This window comes from Podarcis melisellensis, assembly GCF_964234715.1.
Source record: "Podarcis melisellensis genome assembly, chromosome: 18".
NCBI lineage: Eukaryota > Metazoa > Chordata > Lepidosauria > Squamata > Lacertidae > Podarcis > Podarcis melisellensis.
Window position 1 is genome coordinate 7,637,988 of NC_138536.1, and position 10,849 is coordinate 7,648,836.

At 47.9% G+C, this 10,849-nt stretch overlaps 1 protein-coding gene across 2 annotated transcripts in view; it reads left to right on the forward strand.

Moving 5' to 3' along the window:
* CREB3L3 (cAMP responsive element binding protein 3 like 3) overlaps positions 1–10,577 on the forward strand; it is a 28,409-nt gene extending 17,832 nt beyond the window's left edge. For both annotated transcript variants that reach the window (XM_081895686.1, XM_081895687.1), the window contains 6 exons: positions 555–689; positions 4,172–4,278; positions 4,777–4,845; positions 5,368–5,452; positions 6,068–6,164; positions 9,960–10,577. In XM_081895686.1, the coding sequence (XP_081751812.1) occupies positions 555–689; positions 4,172–4,278; positions 4,777–4,845; positions 5,368–5,452; positions 6,068–6,164; positions 9,960–10,324 (858 nt within the window). In that variant the 3' untranslated portion in view covers positions 10,325–10,577. The remainder of the gene's footprint in view (positions 1–554; positions 690–4,171; positions 4,279–4,776; positions 4,846–5,367; positions 5,453–6,067; positions 6,165–9,959) is intronic.
* The last annotated feature ends 272 nt before the right edge of the window (positions 10,578–10,849 follow it).

A 10,849-nucleotide genomic window follows, 5' to 3' on the forward strand; every position in this document is an offset into this window, starting at 1 on the left:
TGGCACCCGCCCTGTGGAATGCCCTCCCACCAGATGTCAAGGCAATAAACAACTATTTTACTTTTAAAAGACAACTGAAGGCGGCCCTGTTTAGGGAAGCTTTTAATGTCTGACGCTGTATTGTTTTTAATATTCAGTTGGAAGCCGCCCAGAGTGGCTGGGGAAACCCAACCAGATGGTCAGGGTAGAAATAATAAATTATTATTACATTATTATAATCAGGCTAAAGCTCTTAGGAGGCTTCCGATAAATCCTGGTTTGCTTTTACAGTACAGTGGTACCTCGGGTTACGTACTTAATTTGTTCCGGAGGTCCGTTCTTAACCTGAAACTGTTCTTAACCTGAAGCACCACTCTAGCAGCCACGCCACCGGAGCATGATTTCTGTTCCTATCCTGAAGCAAAGTTCTTAACCCGAGGTAATATTTCTGGGTTAGCGGAGTCTGTAACCTGAAGCATACATAACCCGAGGTACCACTGTATTGTCTTCTGTTGAAGAACCTAGTAAGCGGCCGTCTTCGGCTTTCATTAATGTGCCCCTTTCTCATGTCGCAGCACCAGCAAGGCATGAACCCATCGCTGTTGAGACAAACCCCCGGGACCTGCCAGGAACTGGTCCTGACCGAGGATGAGAAGAAGCTATTGGCCAAGGAAGGAGTGACTCTACCCACCCAGCTGCCTCTCACCAAGGTGCGTCAAACTTCAGGCCCAATGCTACACCAGGCCAAAGGCTGGACCATCTGGTCCACCATCCTCTTCTTACATTGGCCAACCAGAGGCCTCAATGATAATGCCCCAATTTCTGGAAACCACAGGAGGAGAGAAGGCTCTTGTGCTTGATTCTGGCTTGCGGGTTTCGCACAGGCGTCTCTGTGGCCACTGTGAGGACAGGATGGTGGCTTAGATGGGCCATTGGCCCAGGGGCGTAGTGAGGGAGGGGTGTCACGGTCTGGTTCACAGGTGATCGAAGTCCTGGCAGGGGACGTCAGGACCGGGGGCAAGATGGCGGGGAGGGAGCAGGAGCGGGGCTCCAGAAGCCAGGAGCCAAGGGTCTGAGGGTCAGGAAGCAAGGAGTCACAAAGTCAGGGGTCCGAAGGTCAAGAAGCAAGGAGTCACGAAGTCAGGGGTCCGAGGGTCAGGAAGCAAGGAGTCACGAAGTCAGGGGTCCGAGGATCAAGAAGCAAGGAGTCACGAAGTCAGGGGTCCGAGGGTCAGGAAGCAAGGAGTCACGAAGTCAGGGGTCCGAGGATCAGGAAGCAAGGAGTCATGAAGTCAGGGGTCCGAGGATCAAGAAGCAAGGAGTCACGAAGTCAGGGGTCCGAGGATCAAGAAGCAAGGAGCCCCGAAGTCAGGGGTCCGAGGATCAAGAAGCAAGGAGTCATGAAGTCAGGGGTCCGAGGATCAAGAAGCAAGGAGCCACGAAGTCAGGGGTCCGAGGAGCAAGAAGCAAGGAGTCACGAAGTCAGGGGTCCGAGGATCAAGAAGCAAGGGGTCATGAAGTCAGGGGTCCGAGGAGCAAGGAGTCAAGGAGTCAAACACAGCAAAGCAGGGAATGTGTCGCTGTGGCAAAGAGCCGAAGGGAAATACTGACCTTATATCCCTTCCTGGCTCTTGCCACCAGGTGTTGTGAGTTACCAATCAGCTTCACCTTGCCTCTTCAGAACAAACTTAGGAAGGCCCCAGTCCTGCAAAGTCCTACTGGTCACAGGGCCTGGCTCCTGCACGCACATGACAAGGGGGGCTACCAAGGCAATTGCCATGGGCACACACAAAAAAATATGGGGGCACCTCTGCATCTGCCATCCCGACCAGAGGCACTCCTCGTCCCACCTGCCTGCCTCACCTGATGTCAGGGACTTGGCTGAATCAAACGCCTGGGAAGAGTCCGACTCTGGAGACGAGGGAATGCCTGTACAAAGGGAGACTCTGCAGATGAGGAATTGCAGCCTCAGCCAGAGCAGGAATGGGCCAATTCGGCCCCTCTTCACCAAGAGTTTCCAGACTCGGAAAGCTCGCAGGCAGAGGGAGGGGAGGAGATAGATGGCATTGAGGGAGTTGCTATGCAACCAGGAGGCAGGCAGTGTTTAGAGCAGGGGTTGTCAACCTGCTCCCTACCACCTACTAGTGGGCGTTTCAGGATTCTAGGTGGGCGGTGTGAGGTTCTACGGCACAAGCTGAATCGTCCTATCGAGCACTGGTGGGCGGTAAGGAAATTTTACCATCAAGAAAGATGCACAAACAAGCAACTGCATCCTAGGCCAACCCCACTTTCTCTCACCACCAAAGGAACACAAGCAAATAGCAAAGAGAACCCGCACAAACGACACTGACACAAATACATTAAGCAAATTAGAAACATCGCCTCCTGACCCCACTCCCACTTGCCTTTCCCCCCTCCACCTCTTCCCCTCCTTTTCTTCTTAATGTAACCCTAATGTCTCAACAAATGAAAATGACCTATGGAAATAATAATAATAATAATAATAACAACAATAATAATTTATTATTTATACCCCGCCCATCTGGTTGGGCCTCCCCAGCCACTCTGGGCGGCTTCCATAGAAACCAAAAATACAGTAAAATATCACCCGTTAAAAACTTCCCTGAACAGGGCTGCCTTCAGATGTCTTCTGAATGTCAGGTAGTTGTTTATCTCTTTGACATCTGCTGGAAGGGCGTTCCACAGGGCGGGCGCCACCACCGAGAAGGCCCTCTGCCTGGTTCCCTGTAGCCTCACTTCTCGCAATGAGGGAACCGCCAGAAGGCCCTCGGAGCTGGACCTCAGCGTCCGGGCAGAACGATGGGGGTGGAGATGCTCCTTCAGGTATACTGGACAGAGGCCGAAAATGTAACTTGAAAAAAAGAGACATTGCGCATACCTTTGTAAACCAAGAAAACTTTAATAAAACAGAAAAGAAAAGAAAGATGCATTAGTGGGCGGTAGATATAAAAGGTTGACTACCCCTGGGTTAGAGGGATTTTCGTTTGATAGTGGGGGGGGGATGTTGTTCACCCACCTTCTCAAACCAGAAGATCTGAAAGGGTTAAAATGCAACGGAAGTGTAAGAGAGGAAGGACTGGACTTTGGCGCCCTTCGTGCTGTGCAACAGGGGCGGAAACTCAGAGTGACCAACTTGTGGCTAAGGGTGGCAAGCCCGTAGCCGCTCTCTGGATGTAAATCAGGGGTCGGCAAACTTTTTCAGCAGGGGGCCGATCCACTGTCCTTCAGACCTCATGGAGGGCCGGACTATATTTTGAAGAAGAAAAATGAACGAATTCCTATGCCCCACAAATAACCCAGAGATGCATTTTAAATAAAAGGGCACTTTCTACTCATGCAAAAACATGCTGATTCCCGGACCATCCGGGGGCCGGATATAGAAAGCGATTGGGCTGGATCCGGCCCCCGGGCCTTAGTTTGCCTACCCATGATGTAAATTGTAAATAAACGTAAGAAAACTGCCAGAAACTCATTAATTTCTTGCTTGCTTGCCTGCCTGAGATCATTACACCTGAGTATCATGCTAAGTTGGACCATAAAGAAGGTTGTTCGTCGAAGAATTGATGCTTTTGAATTCTGGTGCTGGAGGAGACTCTTGAGAGTCCCATGGACTGTGAGAAGATCAAATCTCTCCATTCTGAAGGAAATCAGCCCTGAGTGCTCACTGGAAGGACAGATCCTGAAGCTGAGGCTCCAGTACTTTGGCCACCTCATGAGAAGAGAAGACTCCCTGGAAAAGACCCTGATGTTGGGAAAGATGGAGGGCACAAGGAGAAGGGGATGACAGAGGACGAGATGGTGGGACAGTGTTCTCAAAGCTACGAACATGAGTTTGACCAAACTGCGGGAAGCAGTGGAAGACAGGAGGACCTGGCGTGCTCTGGTCCAGGGGGTCACGAAGAGTCGGACACGACTAAACAACATCATGCCAAGCTGTTACTGGGAGAGAAAGGGCTTTTGTGTCCCTCTCCCACCATTTGTGAATTTCCACAAGTTAATTCACAAACCCGTATAGAACTGCAGTACAGAAAGCGGGGGGAACGAGAAATTGAAATGGACATATTTTCCCATGCCTACCTTAAGCTGGCTGCAAAAAAATAAAAATAAAAATCTTGTTAGTGTCCCCATGACTAGAATGCAGTTGTTAAGCTGTTTCCTTTGCACCTTGCAGTATGAGGAGAGAGTCCTCAAGAAGATACGTCGTAAGATCCGGAACAAGCAGTCGGCGCAAGAAAGTCGGAAGAAGAAGAAAGAGTATATTGACGGACTGGAGAGCCGGTTAGTCATCTTTCTGCGCCCTCTTCCTGCAGAATTTCTTCATAGTCTGATAAGTAGGGGGGAAAGTAGATGTGAAAGTTGAGATTTTTGAGTTAAGTGTTCAGTTCAGTAATTATTTATTTATACTTTTCAAATTTATACATTTCGTTAGTTTTACAATCAATTTGACATCCTAAAATTGGACTTCCCTCCCCCTCTTTTCCCCTTTTGTAATCCTTAAAAGCAATAAATATTATTAAAAAACAACAACAACAATCCGCCACTCCCTAGCTGCAGTTCTGGCGAAAGCCCCTCCTGCGAAGTTGTCGCTTGCATTGGAAAGGGAATCTGCCGCTGGCACCAATGGAAGCTTTACGATCCGTTCTCTCTGCCCCTCGTGCATAGATCTTGCAGCCTCGTTTTGTCAGCCGACAGGACGTTTTAAGTTTTAAGGAACTTTTAAGGGGTGGCCAAACTTCTTGCTGTCCTTTCCTACTCACTCGTTTTGCCATCTTCCAGGATGTCTGCCTGCACAGCTCAGAACCAGGAGCTGCAAAGGAAAGTCGTTCACTTGGAGAAGCAGAACTTGTAAGTCATTTCCTGCTTCCATTGTGGTGTTTTAATTTTGTTTTTTAAACGGGAAGCAATTACTTGCAGGGAGGGGTGGGTTGGTTGGAGAGCGACCACGAGGTATTTGTACCTGCACAGAAGTAGGAAGAGTGGAGGACTGAATTTAAGAATAGAAACGTGAGGACGCCAAAATGGACAGAAACACACCCATCCCTAGTTATCCACCTGAAATATTCTCGGAGTCGAGGGTGGATTTCATGCTCTTTACTCAGCTCATAGTAGTGAGGAATGGAAGTTTCCCTGAAATGTCTGCTTTATATACATTATTTACACAAGGAGCCCCACGTGATTGGCTAGTTCCGGGATTCTCCTGTAGGCCAATCAGGTTGCGGATTCACTGCTACCTGGAGTCGGATTGGGTGGCTCCTGCGGACCAATCAGACTGCTTTATTCTGGATCCTTTTGTTCTAGGACCAATCAGACTGCTGCAATTTGGATCCTATTCAACTCAGTACATAACACCACCTAATTTCTTCCCAGGTCCCTCCTGCAGCAACTGAAGAAACTCCAGGGACTGGTGTTGCAGTCAAGCGGCAAGGCAGCCCAAACAGGCACTTGTGTTGCGGTACGTGGTAGTGTGTGTGCGAGGGGATGTCATGTGGGTGTCGAAGAAGCTGATCTATTCCCCCTCCCCGCTGCCTCTTTTCAAGACAGGTTTTGGGAGGAGTCTAGGGCTTAGGTGAGCCTGTGCAGCCCAGGCCAATGATGGAGAGAGACCCCGTGGCCCTTCAGAGGTTGCTGGACTACAAGTCCTACTCAAGAGTGGGCCTGTGGAAGTTAATGGGCACGGCTAAGACTAAACCACTGAGCCTCTTGGGCTTGCCGATCGGAAGGTCGGCAGTTCGAATCCCCGTGACGGGGTGAGCTCCCGTTGCTCGGTCCCTGCTCCTGCCAACCTAGCAGTCTGAAAGCACGACAAAGTGCAAGTAGATAAATAGGTACCACTCTGGCGGGAAGGTAAATGGTGTTTATGTGCGCTCTGGTTTCCATCACGGTGTTCCGTTGCTGTAGAAGCAGTTTAGTCCGCAGAAAGCTGTCTGCGGACAAACTCTGTCTCCCTCGGCCTGAAAGTGAGATGAGCTCCGCAACCCCAGAGTCATCTGCGACTGGACTTAACTGACAGGGGTCCTTTACCTTTTAAGACAGACACCTGACTCTACTTTCTGCCCCCCCCTTTCAGGTCCTGCTGCTTTCCTTTGCCCTGATCGTCTTCCCCTCCATCAGACCTTTCACTCACAACAAAGCCGAGTTGGAAGGAGACTTCATACCTGTGAGAGGTGAGCGATGGGTTGGGTGAAAATGAGTGGCTGACAAGCACACACATACACACAGTTAATAATAATAATAATATCTTTATTGACATTGCCCCCTCTCGGGGACAACAAAATTACTTGGCTGCTCCATCCACCCAGGTAGGGCACTCCACACAAAATCAAAACAACTATAGAAACACTAATTAAAACAATACAGTATAATACAGCAAGGAAGATTAGATGACTTTCAAAGTCCAGGCTTCCCATTCAGGGCCGAGATCACTCTGGAGAAGAAGCTGTTCTTGAGACGGCTCGTTCTTGTCTTCATCGTCCTGTATCTCCGTCCCGACGGCAGGAGCTCGAAGAGACAGTGACCAGGATGCGATGGATCTTTTACTATGTCCAGTGCCTTCCTATGGCACCTTGTGGCATAAATCTGCTCTAAGGTGGAGAGTGGGCAGCCAACAATGCTCTCTGCTGCCTTAACAACTCTGCACAACCCCATCCTGTCCTGGGTAGTACAGCTTCCGTACCACACACATAAGCCAGAAGTGAGCACGCTCTCAATGGCACAGTGATAGAAGGCAAGCAGCAGTTTCTGTGGAAGAATTGCCAGAAGTACTGAATATCTGATGCACGGAACATCTTGTTTTGTGTCTAGTAGCTAGGGATTGGGGAGGGAATGATTCCGTACATATTTAATGGCAAACATACCTAATTTGGAGCTTCCAAATCATTGGAGGGGAGGTTTTTCAGCAGAGGATGGGTGGGAAACCCAGTCAGATTGGCAAGGTGATGGTATTATTATTATTATTATTATTATTATTATTATTATTAATCTCAAGTTCCAAGATGATCAAGGGCCTGGAGACCAAGCCTTATGCCAACTATTTCTTTTTTAAAAAAATCATTTTTATTGATTTTCCAATGAAAAACATCCAATTAATATATCCAATCATAATACTCCAATTAAAACAAAAACACTAAAATAAAAAAGACCAAATTATAATTATTAATTTTTCGGAGATCCCCACGGTCTGGATCACTGAAGCATATCTCCACATCTCACTCCTGCCTCTCCTCCTCGTTTCTATATTTTCCACATCTCGATTTTGACGCTTTGTAATTCCCCGATTCTCAGTCATGTCAAACACTATGTACTTTCATCCATTGAATACAGCTTTGTTAGTATATATTTTTCCAACTGTCTATCAGTGCAGTTTCCTCTGATTCCGCTCTGATCTGGGATGTATGCCAATTATTTTTTTATACATTTTCCAAATGATTACAGATTAGTTCAATGTACCGAATTTTTCGCTCTATAAGACGCACCTTTCCCCTCCTAAAAAGTAAGGGGAAATGTGTGTGCGTCTTATGGGGCGAATGCAGGCTGCGCAGCTATCCCAGAAGCCAGAACAGCAGGAGGGATCGCTGCGCAGCGCTCCCTCTCACTGTTCAGGGATAGCCACGCAAAGCCTCTAGAGCACAGCGGGAACGCTCCTGCCTCTTCGCTCAAGAGGCTTTGCATTGCTTGTTTTCCTCTTCTATTTTTTTAAAAATAATATTTAGTAAGGCTTTAAGGGTTACAAAAAGAAAAAGTAAAAACATCATATTAAACACCAACAAAAACGACACATCATAATAAGAAAAGAAAAGGGGGGGGGAGAAAAAAACAAGGAAAAATAAGAAGACAGAAAAATAAAATCCATTAAAAAAAATAACACTTCGAATCTTCCCATAACTTATCTTTCGTTAGCCTGTTTCCTTGACCTCCTCAAACCTCCCTTTTTTGTATTCTAGTTCAGTTAACTATTTCAGCAAATCCTTTCCATCTTTTCCAATTTTTATCCTGTAATTTAATATAACTTTACTTTCCCTCCTTTCACCAATTAACAGTCTATTTTTTCCTAATCCTTTACTTTCTCTATTTTCTATCATATTATAAATAACATATTTTTTAACCTTATTTCCCATTAAGACTAAAATACTTATATATACTTAACTTCTTGCTTGTTTTCCTCCTCTAAAAACTACGTGTGTCTTATGCTTGGGTGCGTCTTACAGATTGAAAAATACGGTAATACAGGGATTGGAAACCAAGCCTTATGAGGCATGGTTGAGGGAGTCAGGTATGTTTAGCCTGGGAAACAGAAGACTGAGAGGCGACAGGATAGCAACCTTCCTGATGGGAAGAGCTGTTTGGCGGGGTGATGGACTCCCTTGGAAGGTGGTGGTCTCTCCTTTGGAGTTTTTAAAGCATCTGTCAGTGATGCTTTCGTTGAGATTCCAACATTGCAGGGGCTTGGAGTTGTAGGAGTGCAAATATCCAGAGTGTGGGGATCAGATGGGAATACTCTGAGGAATTATAAAATATGCATCAAGCCATTGTGTCCGCAATGAAAGTTGACTGGGTTTGATTCACTGACAATACTTTCTGATCAAATCCCACAAGCCTCTGCATTTCTGGCCATTTTCTCTACTGTTCATTTTCCATGCCTGACAGGCACGTATCAGCATTCTAAACACAGGCCAGTTGCTTCATCAGGCATCCTGAGCCATAAAAGATAGTAGCTAGCTTCTTTGATGTAGTTTGTTAATCTTTAGATAGATCTTAAGGGCCAGGAAGGGACACAGGTGGCGCTGTAGGTTAAACCACAGAGCCTAGGACTTGCCAATCAGAAGGTCAGTGTTTCAAATCCCCACGACGGGGTGAGCTCCCATTGCTCAGTCCCTGCTCCCGCCAACCTAACAGTTCGAAAGCACGTCCAAGTGCAAGTAGATAAATAGGTACCGCTCTGGCGGGAAGGTAAACGCCGTCTCCGTGCACTGCTCTGGTTCACCAGAAGCGGCTTAGTCATGCTGGCCACATGACCCGGAAGCTGTACGCCAGCTCCCTCGGCCAATAAAGCGAGATGAGCGCCGCAACCCCAGAGTCGGGGGTCAGGGGTCCCTTTACCTTTTTAAGGGCCAGGAAGAGTGTTCACAAAGAGATGGTAAATTCTAGCCATCCTTCCTTCCTTTATTGCTGATTATGACCTCCGGGGTTGCTGAATGCATACTTCCTTTTTAGTTCTGTTTTATTTACCCTAGAAGTATGCATGCTTAATTAGTTTTTGCAGATTTTGTCCCCACGTGGAGTTTGTTGTAATGCTCAGAGGAAATCTGAGTGGTTCTTACGAACACTGTGTAAAGGGTTCTTTAGTTAATATAATGACCTGGGCCAGAGGGTGGACAGGAATTATTATACGCACTCCTCCCAGAGTCTTGCGGGTCAAGCCTCTGTGTGTTATTAATCAGAGTCTAATCCTTCCTTTGTAAAGGGACGTGGGTGGCGCTGTGGGTTAAACCACAGAGCCTAGGACTTGCCGATCAGAAGGTTGGCGGTTCGAATCCTCGCGACGAGGTGAGCTCCCGTTGCTCAGTCCATGCTCCTGCCCACCTAGCAGTTCAAAAGCACGTCAAACTGCAAGTAGATAAATAGGTACTACTCCGGCGGGAAGGTAAACGGCGTTTCCGTGCGCTGCTCTGGTTTGCCAGAAGCGGCTTAGTCATGCTGGCCACATGACCCGGAAGCTGTACGCCGGCTCCCTCGGCCAGTAAAGCGAGATGAGCGCCCCAGAGTCGGTCACGACTGGACCTAATGGTCAGGGGTCCCTTTACATTTAATCCTTCCTTTTCTTTGGAACGACTCAGGAGTAGATCATATGATTCTATGCTTCTCTGAAAGGCAGACCCCTCAATCTCTGAGCCGCGCTGAATATTCGAGCCCATGTGCCCCTCACGGCGCTTCATGCCTTGCCGTTCTCCCCCTCTTCCCAGTTTTTTCCAGGTCCCTCAACAACGATGCTTCTTCCAGGGTTGCTTACCCCATGGCAAAGGAAGCCGACCAGAGCTCCAAAGAGCCCGAGAAACCCCTCTGGACCCAATACGCCCACAAAGGCCACACGGAGCAAGATGAAACCCTCAAAAACCTGGTCGTAAGGCACCACGTCTTGTCAAGGCACCACGACGCAGGAGAGGCCGTGGTGAGCAACAGCACCGAGCCTTTGCACGAGGTCGCCTACTCGCACTTGGAGGGACTTGAAGGCCCCAGGGAACATGTTGGGCACAGCTTGGCATCCACAGTCTGGGCAGAATCTGGCCAGCCCAGCAAGGGGGTCCTGGAGCAGGCCGACGAGTTGTGACCTTCTCTCCCTGCTGCTTTCCCCTGTACGGCATTTGGGGACTTAATAGGGGGTGGTGCTGGGGGACAGGGCTGGATATGTGTAGACCAAATTGCTTCTTTCCCATTGAGCAGGGAGGGGGGAAAGGCATGGAGGTGCTGTTTGCAAGAGAGCAAGCGAAAAGTGTAAAGAGGGTGGCCCGCTTTCTCCTCACCCTCTTTGTGATAAGCTTCAGAAAAGCCCAACTCCCTCCCCCAGTACCTGCGGTCAGCAGAGGGCCTCATGCAGAGTCTTAGTCTAAGATTCGTTTAGTCCATCCTTCCTCTGCCCACTGGACATCTCTCAGCAATTCCTCCTCTTATTTTATAAATAAAATAAAATTTTATTTATACCCCGCCCTTCCCGGTTCAGAAAACCGGGCTCAAGGCAGCTAACAACAAATTTAAAACATTTAATTGATGCAACAAAAAACAGCATAAAATACAGTATAAAACGGGAACAGCAATAAATTCAGAATTCAAAAATCAATTTGGGGGGGGGGAAATC